At 41.9% G+C, this 13,833-nt stretch overlaps 1 protein-coding gene across 1 annotated transcript; it reads left to right on the top strand.

Annotated features, from left to right (window-relative positions):
* The first annotated feature begins 3,458 nt into the window (after positions 1-3,458).
* On the top strand, positions 3,459-6,282 carry LOC110187972 (uncharacterized). The gene is made up of 3 exons (XM_020957492.2): positions 3,459-3,970; positions 4,524-4,742; positions 4,919-6,282. Exons 1-3 carry the CDS (start codon positions 3,864-3,866, stop codon positions 5,985-5,987), a joined length of 1,395 nt encoding a protein of 464 aa, XP_020813151.2. The 5' UTR covers positions 3,459-3,863; the 3' UTR covers positions 5,988-6,282.
* Positions 6,283-13,833: the final 7,551 nt, after the last annotated feature.

Here is a 13,833-nt window from a genome sequence, read left to right as displayed (position 1 = left end):
TCTTTCGCACATTTAATTATTCGCCGGCAAAAGACAAAACAAAGGCGAACGCATTACATTTTTAATTTGAGAGCGGAAGCGGGCGAAAAACTGCTTAATTTTCAGGAGTGTTTGCTTAGATTATTTCATTAAATTGACCAGAGACGGGTAAGGACAAAGCCGGCGCTGGCCTTTGTCCAGGACAATGCCGAGAGCGCGGACAAACAAAAGTGTTGGCCGTCGAGCAAAAAGTAGAAGCACCAGGACTCCCAGGACTCCTGCCATAAACGCCAGATCCAAAGTCGGAGTCGTAGAGGGGGGCTAGAGAGGTTGGTGGAACGTGCACTTAATTAAAGATAAGAATTAACTGCTGATTAGTAGTTCTTCTTTACACTTGACACTGTGTGAGCTCCCGCTAGTTCCAGTCGCAGTCAAAGTCCAGGCACGTAGTCTCCGCGTCTTCGTTTCGAGTCCTGCCTAACGAGTTTTTATTTTTGTTTCCCGGCCAGTCGAAAAGTTTGTTCAGCGGGCGGAGGAGTGGGTGCTGCTTAGGGGTTTCAAGGACTTAATGTTGCCCCATGATTTATGCACCCCCGCAGACACAAAAGGATGGTCTGTTGCACTGGCTTCATATGCGATAATTGATGTGGCAAAGTCCTAGGCCTTCTACTGATATCCTTGCTAAAAGGCACTCCGAATTGAAGATGAAGTTTGTCAAATTCTGAAGAGTGAATATGTATGTGCTTTTTACTACAATACTATATATTTTCTATAATAACGGATAATCTAATCTACTGCCAAAGCCTTATTTTATCATATTCGTTCTGTAGTATCTGTAGAAAAACAAGAAGGTTTAAATATAAAAGCTTTTTTCATATACTTTTACAACTTATATCTACAATAAAATACAACTAACAATCCAAAAAGAGTAACAAATAGTGCGACATAATTGTTCTTACGTTTATTTTGTATAATTTAATGCTTCTACGTGTTAATCACGGCAATTAATGTATGCCTTCGCTCCATCTCCACGTCGCAGCAGACCAACGATTGTCCTTCGAACACATCCTTCAGTCCGAGGCACAAAGATACACAGATACGTGGATACAAGGACTCGAACAGACACAGACACGAGACCGAGCAGGAGATACAGATGCAGACCCATAAATAAATGGCACTTGCCAGCACGTTCGCCAAGAGGAAAACTTTCCTTGGCACTTGGCTTAAATGCCTCATTTTCCAGTCATTAAATTTCGCCGGCCGCTCGCTCACTGACCAATTTCGTTCGCCATAAAAATCTTAGAGCATTCTTGCTGGCCAGCTACAATATGTCCAAGTTAACTTATTATTGACTCGCCGTTGCGGACTCGAAGGTCCTGAAATATGTTGACAACGGCGCCGGGCAACAAAAGCTAAATACAAACACCCATCCCATTTCACTGTGAGTATTGCTGTGCCCCCTCTGTAAGTTCTCAAATTTTCAACCCCTAAGGCATTTGACTTTTTGATTTGCTTCCTTGATATATATTTTTTGTTGGATTTTTTGCGGCATCAGCGAAACTCCCATAGTTCCTTCGTTCTGTTTAGTTTTTTCCCTCTACATTTCCTGCGGCGACAAATCAAAGCGTTACACAAAGCTGGAAATGTGTGGACAAGTTGCAGTGCAGCAGCATTTGGCAATTTATTATATGCTTTTGATTCAGCGAAATTCAGCTAATGTTGTTTTTCTTGTTGTTTATTTTTTTTGCGGCGTCTCTGGCACTGCGGAAATGTTAAATATTTGTTATTACAGTCTAATGTTTCCGGTTATACGAAAGACAACAGGGAGGGAAATATTAGATGATTTTTGAAATGATCGAATTGGATATATTTTTGCATAAGTATTTAAAAGGTTTAAATAGAAATATTAATAGCTTAAATGTGTATTTTTTATAACAAATAAGCAACATTTTTTCTTATTAAAGTAAAATTATGATGAGGCTATTAAAAGTTATATACAAATGTTTTTCGATTTTAAAAACTTCGATTACTGAAATCTCCCATAAACTCTTTCAAAACCACAATATCCCCTTAAAATCCTATTCAATGCATAAATATTTTCTGGCAATGAAAACTATTAGCCCTGCTCATAAATCTTAAAGCCAGCAGGCAGCAGTTGGGGCAGGAACAACATCGAGCTGGGGCGGCTGAGGGGACTGGCCAAAAAGCTCGGTTCGAGTGACTAACCGCACGAGAGACCACAAGAACCGAGAGCTCCATTTTGGTGCCGGTTCTGGGAGGCACAGCGACAAAGTCAGGGCCAGACATGGCACAATTATGACAATTTCTGATGCATAACGCTGCATCCATAGAGCTTTTAATGCAATAAACAAGCGACTGCAGCGTCATTAACACTGACAGCGGCCTGGATCAGAGACGGGGACGGGGACGGAGGCGTGTGGGGGAGTGTGCAGTGCCAAGATGCCAAGGAGCAGGCTGGTTCGCCCTTTGTCGGGCACTAATTGTCTACCTGGCCGAAATGTGCAGCGCGTGCATGTAACGCAACGCAACGCAACGCTCCAATTCAGGTGTGTGTCAGTTGGCCGGCGTTGCCACAAAACACTTCACCGGCAATTGTCAGCCGGTACAATGCCAGTGATGTGGAAAACGTACCAAATATTTTGTTGGAGCCATAGAGTATTTGATTGTACCTTAGGGAAATACATTTCCTCAAGGGTAATTATAATGTACAGAATAATTAACATTTTAAAAACTTTATTGTGTGGATAAATGTGTACCTTATAATTAAACATGCAGACAACATTTAACAACAACTTATAAGGGAATGTACCTTAAAACCAGTATAGTAATCTTAAATAATATCAATAAAAATTAACAGAATATTTGAAAAGTTAGTAAAGGTTATATTGCACCACATTCTTTAAATTTCCATCGTTTAAAAATGCTAAGAATACATTCTTATAACCCCAAAAAGACGGCAATAATCTTCTTTCTTTGTAGTTTTTGAGAAATTTAGATTTAATAGAAACTCCTAAATGTCGTGTCATAAAGACATTAATATTTTAGAAAAATTAAAAATACAAATCTAAAACACGCTCATCCACAATGATTCAACCCATTTATAATGTTAAATCTTTACAGTTCAGTGTCATAACTATATATATATTTTTTAATGGTATTTTTACTCTTTCTATGTTTAGTATTCCTGATGAATCCTCAAAACAATCAAATTTAATTGTCTTACTTTCCCTTTTTACATATAATTACATTTCCTCTATATGTCCTATTCATATCTATATTAATAAACACAATTTAAAATATTTTTAAAGCTCTTAGTTTATTATATATTTCGGAATTTCTATAAAATTTGTTTACAAGTAATTGTACCACTAAAATATTGAGAGAATTGGGCACACCTGCCTCAAGTACCTAGGTACCATCTCTGACGTTGGGCGGTGTGCAGAGGCCGTTGCAGTTGCCAGTTACCTGTTACCAGTTGCCAGTTGTAGCCAAACTCACTTAGCAGCTGACAATGACAGTCCCCTCCATTTACCTGCGTTAATAGCCGCCTGCCAGCCAAGTGTCTGGCAAAGGCTTTGCCCAGTTGCCTAAGCGACATTGTCACTTGCGGTTGGGCGCTCCATCGCCATCTCCATCTCCGTCTCCGTCTCCGTCTCCAACTGATACTACGACTGCGACACCACCTCCTGCTGCTGCTGCTGTGGCTCCAAAAAGTTCTCCTCCTCCGGGTTGCGGCTTCTGCAGTCGAGTTGCCACCGGTTTATGGCAGGTTAAGCAGCAGTGAGCACCAAGTGATAATCATACGAGCGCCAGTTTGGTCGAAATCAATTAGCAATTAAATTGTGAGCTCAGTGACGGCGAAAATGTCCTTGGGCCTGATGTCGAATCAGCAGAGTTTTCCACAACACCAGCAGCAGCAGCAGCAGCAACAACATCCGCTGCTGTCAGCCATTTCGGGAAATAATTATGAGTAAGCCATGACCCCAAGCAGTGGAAACTTCAGGCAACTGTCATTCGGACTTGTCGATACCTCAATATGAAAATTAATTTAATTATGTGATGATGTATGGTGAGGTTCATAATTGGATTCTTCAAACTAATTATGTTTACAGAATGTGGGTTCTATAACTCGTGACGTGTAACATTTCGATTTGGTAGTGAAAATTGAATTCTGGTTTTACTACTCGATTTGTTTTAATGAATTTTGTTTTTCGTTTTCGTTTTTGAAATCGTTTTCCTGATAAATGCTGACTAATTTAAACTAAATCTGTATCACTAAGGATACAACAATTGCAAGTATTTAATATCGACTTAAAGATCATATGGCAAAGTGTCAGAAGCATCCACTTTGACATCAACCGCGGCCTAAAGGTGGCCGCAGCGGCCTAGACTGATACCTCAGGCACTTAGCCACGCAAATATGGGACTCAAACAAGAGAGGAGAGAATAGCGAATGGATTGCATAATCACTCAGCACCACTCATTCCCTGGTTTCTCCCCGATTTCTCCACCATTTCTTGCAGTCAAACGCAGCGCGTGCATTACTATCCCAACCACTATTACCCCAGCAACTACTTTCCGAACCATTACCACATCGGCCAACACGGCATCCATGGGCACCAGGGTCTGGGCCAGCTGGGACAACTGGGCCAGCAGGGACGACCGTCGCTTTTGGCGGCTGCCAGCAACCACAACGGTGCTTATACGGCCATGTCGGGAGGCAGTGGACACTCTGGCTACGGGTAAGAGTAGTAGAGCCATCAGCACACGGAGAGAAAAGTCGCCCTTGAATGAGAACAAATAATGTATTTAGTGATTCAAACGTCTAAATAAGTATTGTAAAACTTTTCTCTCCGTGTCCTGATGAATGTTGAAGTCAACCCAGGCTCCTCCGGCTAATGCAAATTTAAATACGCAGCGCCATCGAGCCGTCCATTGAGTACGAGCTGCAGCATGACCCGCCCACGGGCAGCTTCTCCTCCTACCATCCCAGTGCCGGCAGTGCGCCCGCATATCCGCCACCGCACCACCATCAACCGCCACCGCATCCGCATCCGCCTCCACAGCCGGCGCCGTCCAAGTCGTCAAAGAAATCGAAGAAGAGCACCGGCTCCGTGATGAACGCCCTGACGCTGCTCTCGTTCTTCTTCTTCGTGAACATGCTGCAGAACTGCCTGAAGGATCACATAGCGGACATGAATCCCACTGTGATGGTGCTCACCGCCAGCGGCACTCGCAACCGATTCAACAAATTAGCCGAGATGAACTCACGCGAACAGACCTCCACCACGGCCACGGAATCGGTGGCGGAGTCGGAGTCGCAGGCGGCGTCATCTTGGAATCAGGCTGCCTTAGTTCCGGCTGCTGAGTCCAGTGCGCCGCCACTGCCCTCCATTGTTGTGCCCACGGTGGTACTGCAATCGCCCTATAGCGGGGTACCAGCTCCGACTAATAAGCCCCACCATCACCACCACCACCACCACCACCACCACCGACCGCACCCAGACCCTTACCAGAGCCCCCAGATCAATGATGATGATTATAATTACGGGCAGAGAAGACCTCCGACTCTGCGTCCCCATACCGCTGATGATTTCTATCCTAATCGCACACACATCGACCAATCCTCCCGGCCCGACTTTGAGTCGGAGCCCGGGTCCGATTACTATCAGCACCACTACAATCCGTACTCGTATACGGGCACGACGAACTCCCGCCACGGCAGTCGGCATCCTTGGTCTTATGGCCGGCAGCGTTACTCATCCGCACCGTGGTCTTCAGCTTCGTTGGGCGCTCAGTCGGGCGTGAGCTCTTACTTGGATAATGCCCAGCGACGGCAAGGTGATGATGACGCTGGCAATGGCCATGGCTATGGGTATGGACATGGGTATGGCTATGGGTATGGGAATGACGATGAGGATGACGACGACGATGGTCAGCAGCGGCGACGCGACGATGCTTTCTATACTCGCACACGCATTAATTGAATGCAAGAATTCCGCGTACAGTTCTTTGTTTCGAGGAAATGTGCAGCATTAACCCATTTCACGACAAGGGGGTGGAATATGGCTCCTGATGTGAGGATAAAGCTTTTTGTGCAGAACTTTAAGTACGGCATAACCGATATATTTATGCCTTATATAAATATCTTGTTAGATAGCAAGATGTGAAGCAAATGAAATGTTGTTAACAGCAGGCATCTGTATCTGTTTAGAATAATTGCTGTTATTTATATTAATTTTTATATTTGTTTATATATATTTATTTATATATTGATTTACATATATTTATTTCGTATTATGTTGCTTGAACGTAAACTAAACATAACAAAAATTTATTTCTCAACGCCTCCCAAATATTTCCCTTGGCGGGACACCATGGATAACATATGGATCGCGTCATGCGGAGATCCAAGTGCTTATGAGAGTGAAATCTTAAAAATATTTAACAGAATTTAAATAAAAGAAGAAATTTTAAAATTATTTTACTTTTCTTATAAAATAAATTTAAAAAAATGTATTTTATTTCACTACTTTGCCTTTGGTCCTTCAAGCCGGATCTCTTACTTAAATTGAGTTATCGATCTTGTTGACATTGTGTTTTTATCAGTAAAAGTTGTAAAGTGTTCGCAATAGTCTTTTATGAAACAATTGAGTAAAGTAAATCTTAGAGTACTTCAAGTACAACAATCTTTGATTAAGGTCTCTGGCATCATGAAATGCTTAAAAAGGTGACTTTATATAGGGTAGTGTTTATTAATTTGACTAAATGTTATGCTTCTCTAGAGTTCTAGAATTTCAAAAGACCAAATAACTAAGCGACTAAACGGAAAACACTGGCTAGAAAATTCCAACTTTATGCATGTATAATATGAACATATAGAAATATAAATATTCTCCTATTATGATGTGATACAACCATAACAATGGGTTAATGCCACTTCGCGCACATGTATTTATAATTAAAAGCAAACAACGCTCAGAAGAGCTGACAAAAAACGAATGGAAACGCGGAACAGAACGATGGGGCGAGGGGCAAATGGAGCCACCCAGCAGTAAGTTGGAATCCTAATGAAAATAAATGCTAATTTGTTGCACAACAAATTAAAAGTGCCTCTTGCCACTGCTGCTCTTGCTCTGGCTCTTGCCCTGTTGTCTGGCGCTTGGCTAAGACTTTATTTTATTGCCTGCCACAGCAACTAAGTTGCAATTTCCCAGGATCTACCTTTTGGTGGTGCTTCCCTAGCAGCGTTTCTAATTCAAATCTGCTGCGTTTTTACCTAGCTGCTTACCCGCTTATTTATTTATGGGATTTCCGCCTTGGAACCCAACCGATGATCACGTCCAATGAGCCGCAGCGAAAGCAAATCCGTGTAAGCAGCAGCAGGGGTAACTTTAATTAACACATTTAGCACACTTTAAAATGCATTTTGCCGTTTGTCGGCCGGGCGTGCACTACAAACAATGCTATCAATTTCAACAACTTTGATTAAACGTCATTTGCAGTTCGCCGTTGCAGTTGCAGTTGCAGTTGCAGTCGCTTTTGATGCGAATGGAATGGGCAGGGTGGAAGTGAGTTGAAGCTGGCAATTGGCATTGTCAGCGCTTTGGCCGCGCTCCTCCTGCTTCATTTGCAATTAAATGCACGCAATGGGGTGGCTGGTTGCCGTTCCCATTACCATTCCCATTCCCATTTCCGCTGCAGTTGCAACGCGGCTGCTGCATTTCGGCCTCGCCACAGCCTCAGTCGACACTCAAAAGCGTAATTTAAAATTCTCTTGGCTGCCATTTTCGAGGCCCTTTCTTCGCTTTGTGTTGGTGATATGGCTGGCTGGCTTTGGCTGGTTGGCTGGCTGCTTGGCTCGCTGGCTGACTGGCTGACTGGAGTACCGCCACGCATCGCGACTGGCTGACTGACTGGCTCACGGCACGGTCCCCGGCACACGGTGCGTATGAGTTATGCAATGACTGCATGGCACAGGCACGAGCAGAAGCAGCAGCAGCCGCCGCGGCAAAATGAAGTTAATATAAATTTTGCTTTACAACGGCGCCTGCTCTTCACCCGGCGAACGTGTGGGACCTTGTTCTGCTCGGTGCCTTCCATATATTTAAATAAATTTACGACTTTAAGTGCAAACTGGCAGCTAATGCGTGATTTTGGGAGCCAACAAGCCGTAAGTGCATATCGCTCGGGTGCTGTGGTGGCAGCGAATGGCCCGAAAAATTGGTTTCGCTGATCAAATAATTCGAGGAGTGACCATTAAAATCATCACCCTAAATTAGAAGATAACTTTTCATGCCCGATAATTGGGGGTTCTACGTACGAAATGCATGTTTTATCTCCTATTAAGTTAGGTGATGTTTAGTTCTAGTCCTTATCAATCACGATGCACGTCGTGTTAAGTAAGCCACAACCGCCCCTTTTGAGTACTTTATTGTATGTCAAATCTAACCACTGCCTGGGCTCGGACATGCAACAGTCAATATATATAAGAAGTCAAACGATTAGAGCGATTGAATTAACAAAAATGTTTCTCTGTTGGCTGAAGGTTTGTCTGATCCTGGGGGCAGTATTAGCGGTGAGTTTAAAAAATAGTTTACGTCCTTCTGCAGGATTGGATCCTGCATGCAGGATTGGCATTATCACTGACTACATTTTGGGGACTAATTTGCATTTACAGGGCTCTGTAGATTCCAAAATGGAAGGCCAATTTCAGTCGATTAAGTTCATTAAAGCAGAGGGAGAGACTTTGATCGAGTCTACGCTTCGGCTGATTGGAAAAAAACGATTACTAAACGGAACTATCACTTTCCTTGAAGACATTGATGACACCCATGTGGGTGCGATTGATATATTTACATTTAAAAATGGAGAATGGATTCAATCAAATATCAAGGTGCGCACGACTGCTTGCGAAATGATGATCAACTATGTAAGAAGATATTTGATATTACCGAATATCGATTCTAATTTTCCTATCGCCGGAGTGGACTGCATTAAGAAGGGTGAATACTATGTAAAAAACATCCAGCCTTCCTTTGAATATTGGCCAACATTTTTGCCTCAAAACTTAGCCAAATTCATTCTAAGTTATACTACATTCGAGGGCGAGGGACTTGGTGCCGTTGAGTTTATAGTGGATATGTCCGGCTCACTGGGTGCTACATAAAGCCTCAAGCAGCAGCCACATCAGAATAAAGAATAATAAAGTTCTGTAACAGGTATTTTTTATTCTTATCTTACGTGTAATTCAACACATAGCCAATGACTAGAGGATTACATTTTCTCAGTATAACAAATCTGTATTAAATGCGAACGATTCCGTTTTCAATGATTTAATTAGGCAAAGTGAGCTTAATACTACGTCAGATGATACTGAAATTACTATCACTGGCTTATTTACATTATTAACCTAGTGGTAAATAGCTCTTTTAAGACCTTTTAAGGCAGACAATTCCAATTTAATCCAGTCTTAAGCCAGACAGTCATGATTTTATTACTCCAGCAGCTACACCCAGCTGAGCTGAGATCATAAAAGTGAAAATTTTCATTACCCAACGGTGGGGTGAAGGAAGGAACGAGGTCGCCTGCGTCTGACACATTATCCACAATTAAACATGCAATAAATTCACTTTAAACATGCATAAATTTATAACGAAAAGAACTGTTTTTTTTTAACCAGCCCCCCTCATACTTATTGTAAATATTTTTTTGTCGCTTGTAGTTCATTAAAAAATAATTAAAAATTGTAATCGACGCAATTTTGTGCCTGCCTTTGCACAATTATTTATGCTCACATAAAGCACAAAATGAAAGGGCATTAATTTGCACTCGTGTCAACTATAAGTGTGCGGTAGATAAATTAAAAGTAAACAAGTGTATATAAATTTTGCAAAAATTATTAAAGCTATCAGCGAATAAGAGACCCTGCGAAGATGTACCGAATCCTTTTCATAGAAATGGCTCAAAGCAGGGGAGGGTTTGGGTAAATGTGGACGGCAATCCGAAAGATTTCTCAGTGGTATTTTGCTACAGTTTTATATGGCAAACAATTACGGTAAGTAATTTATTTCTGCTCAACTGAATTAGAAATCTCTTAGCACTAAGCCAGTTTCCTGAGGGCTCTGCCTCCCCCCCATCCTGTTTTCTCATTTTCCCCCAGACTTTGTGTGTGTGCGTGTCTGTTTATGAAGATACAATAAGATATGCAAAGAAAATTAATAGTACTACATTTTTTACAACACTTTTGTCTCGACTGCTGGCGCAGCTAGTGCGATAATTCATTGCCTGCCTGACTCCTCGTCCTCGGTCCTTGTCTATATCTGGGTCTGCGTCTCTGTCTGCCCGCCACGCACTTCCAGCCAAGGACCTCTTGGTTCTTTTGTGCACAGTGAGAAAAGTATTGTTTTTACATTTCATTTAACAAGGATATAAACTTGAATTAATAGAATAATTATACTACTAGATGTTTGTATAAATGTAAGGCTTTCAAGGTTCTAAAACTATCTCTGCTTTAGTTTTGCAAGTGGCTTTTCTTTCAGTGTACCTCCTTTATTCTCATGCCGCCCATCATTGCCGTTACTTTCGTGCTATAATCGGCTTAGTCTGCGCTTACGGTTTGCTTTTTGCATTGCCTGCGCATTTGTGAGCTGTGTGTGTGTGTGTAAGAGGGGGGCCAGGACTTCCTTCGACGGCAGTTCCCTTTTATGCTCGCTCTGTCTATTTTGCGCCAAAGGTGTTAAGTTGTTATTTTATTGCATTTTATTTCATTTAGCCCGGCTCACACAGCCTTGCTGCTGGGTAAGAAGAACACGAAAAGAGTATTATGACTTTATTGTTCAATTGGCAAGGAGTTGCCAGCCGAAATGGGATTCCTTCCATAGCTTTAACGTGGCAAACTAGAATCCTTTATACATCCCTTTTTACCTGTTCCCTTTCAAACGAAATCAATTTCCGTAGCTCAAGCTGAAGCCTATGGGTTAAGTATCTCTGGATATGCCTGGGTAGGAAAGGCTTGCAAAGTGTTTTAAGCACAATCGTATTGATATCAATGGAAGAAGTTATTAAGCGATTAAACTTGAGTGAAGAGAATGAGAAGTAATTGCATTTAGAGTTCGATTTTTACACCATATTTTATGTTCAATGAATAAAGTAAGCCTTTAAAATGAAATGTTGTTACATTTTAGCAATACTTACAGTGTGTAAGTGTTAGGAATTATCTATCTGCTTAGGTCTATAATCTACTTGAAACAACTCGGAGATATTAACCAAGATTGAGCACTTTTCGGGCCTAAACCATTAAAGCAGTCACTCGAAGGTAGCGGCATTGTTACGTGCCTGGACTTGGCTTTTCTTAGCATTTGGCATGCTTCATTTATCACACACCCAGTTAAATGTGTCAGCGTTGCAGCAGCAACATCAGCAGCAACAGCAACAACAGCAGCAACAGCAACAGCAACAGCAGCAGCAGCAGTTGCAGTTGCCGCTTGAAGAGCCATAACTCATAGACAACACTCGCTCTCGGCCCCGCTATCCATCTCGTTCGCACTCGAGTTGGTCACATAAATGTCACTGCATGTGGCACAATTGTGTCACAATTGTTGTGGCGAATAAACACGTCATAAACCGTTGGCTATCTTCAGCTGCCCCCGATGGAGTACCTCTAATGCACAGAAAGAAAGTTGATTATTTGTTTATAAAATAAGCTTAAGAATTGCACTCGATTGCCGAATAATCTCTGCTCAATTTAATATTATAATCACATCAAATTTATTTTGTGAGTAATATATTCATTGGATTTAAAATGGATTTAGTGTATGAAAGGGAAAACTTCTAATTTTTTAAGATAATGTAATCTAGAATATAAACTTTAAAAATACCATTCAATTTGCCTTTTTTCCTATTTTAAGTAATAATAATATTATTTTAGCTTAATTGTAAAGTAATTTTGTTGCAATTTCTTCAAACTACCAGGATATTTTTAATTTAGTTTCGAAGTTAAGTACCTTATATCTGCGTGTAGGCTAACCCATGTCCCACTTCAGTTTACGAAGCCGAGCTCCGGAAAGGCAACACAGAATTTCCAACACTTGCAATTCAATTACACTGCACAAAAACGAGTCGTATAAATACTCGGGCAGCACACATGCAGAGATAAAATATCTATTAATGCCCATAGATTGCTCCGGTTTTAAGCTTGCTACAAATTCAATGTGCGCACACAATTCAGTGCCAAATGGGATTTTGGACCACCAGCCATGGCCAGCAGCACAAGGAGCAGCAGCAGCACCAGCAGAAGGAGCATCGGGCAGCACCAACAACCGCACAGGATCGACTAAACTTTATGTGCATGTTAAGAAAAGTGCTGCAGGAGGGAGGTGATGGAGGAGCAGGGGACTTGGACCGAAGGAACACGGAAGTGAAAACGTTTCACACTCCAGTTGCTCGTCCTCTCTCCTTGTCCGGGAACTTTCCCTGTCCCACCGCCGCCACTCTTTTTTCTGCACTTTCTATCGTTTTGGCAAAAGTTTACGCTGGGACAGCAGGCACATAAAATAGTTTTAAATAAGAAAAGGCGAAAGCAAATAAACAATTCCATTTTTCTGCCGCAAGCAAGGGCCGTAAGGGGGGGGCGGGTGCCGAGCCACGCACACATACATACAAGCACAATGAATGTAGAGCCTTGGCGCATGAAACTGAAAATATTTCGTAGCATACTTTGCAGCGCCTGCAGTGGCACACTAACACCCAGACACCGCTTCGTTTTATATGAGCGCGGAGTGTGTGTGTGTAGTGATTTCCGTTTTAGTGGCCGTGTGAACTATATTTACATGCACGCACACACAAACAGAAAAAGAGTATAGCTAGAGAGATACTAAAATATTTAAAGTTAACTTAAGTTTAAAGAGTAATTCCCCACACTGAGCAAAAAAAAAGACAATTAAATGTGTAATGGAAATATTTCTGAGAGCGAATTTGAGCTTATTTACGAAGTTAAAACATATATGAAGGCTATGCCCTAAATATCTTGATAGAGAATAGTCAACCAAGGATCCAAATCTAAACAATGTTCTCTTAAAATTGTTGTAATTTTCATTAAAATGCACTCCTAGTTCTTATTTTATTAACATTTTTGAAAATCAAATTCAATTGGGAATTTTCTTTCTCTGCCATGCCCACTCCTCTTACTAATTTGATTGTAAATCATCAAAAAGGGGCATCCATACAGGCGGGTTGATTTAAATTTAAAAACGCCTGTTTGTAATTAAATTGACTTTTGCCAATGCATTCATTTTCTGCCCCTGTTGTTTCCGGTTTGTTTTACATTTTGCGTGTGCGTTTGGGTTTGTGTGGGTGGATGATGCTGGACAGCAAAGGCCAAAAATGATGCAACTCCAGAGGAGCGCGGCGGTGCAACAGCTGTTGACACAAGTCGCCAGCGGGCATTGTTGTAAGGCCAACACCATCGCTGACAACGCAATGGACAGGGCGCCGCCACCATCATCGTGCCCCCCACTCAGCTCCTTCCACCGATGTCGGACCGTGTTAATGGCGGCGCCACAACAGCGCATAAATGCCATTGAGATTTGCTTTCATGCAATTTTAACGCTTCGGGGCACACGCACACAAGGAAACAGGAATGTGGGAAAGGAAAGTGGGGAAGGATAACATGGGGATAGGTAAAAGTGGGAATGCGAGGTGGACACACATACACAGTTGCCCAATTTATGGCTTTATTTTAATATAATATCAAACACTATTTGCCCAGTGTCCATTTCAATTTCGTTTTCAATTTATGAAACATTTGAAAATGCATCTCGCGAAAAGGAAATC

This window comes from Drosophila serrata, unplaced genomic scaffold, assembly GCF_035046125.1.
Source record: "Drosophila serrata isolate PLE 108 unplaced genomic scaffold, ASM3504612v1 contig_228, whole genome shotgun sequence".
Taxonomy (NCBI): domain Eukaryota; kingdom Metazoa; phylum Arthropoda; class Insecta; order Diptera; family Drosophilidae; genus Drosophila; species Drosophila serrata.
The sequence above is the reverse complement of the archived record's forward strand: the minus strand, read 5'-3'. Positions and strand labels throughout refer to the sequence as shown.

Coding starts and splice junctions, on each gene's coding strand:
- LOC110187972 (XM_020957492.2), top strand. CDS start 3,864: ATGTCCTTGGGCCTGATGTCGAATCAGCAGAGTTTTCCACAACACCAG. Junction 3,971..4,523: donor ATTTCGGGAAATAATTATGA/GTAAGCCATGAC, acceptor CATTTCTTGCAG/TCAAACGCAGCGCGTGCATT. Junction 4,743..4,918: donor AGTGGACACTCTGGCTACGG/GTAAGAGTAGTA, acceptor TTAAATACGCAG/CGCCATCGAGCCGTCCATTG.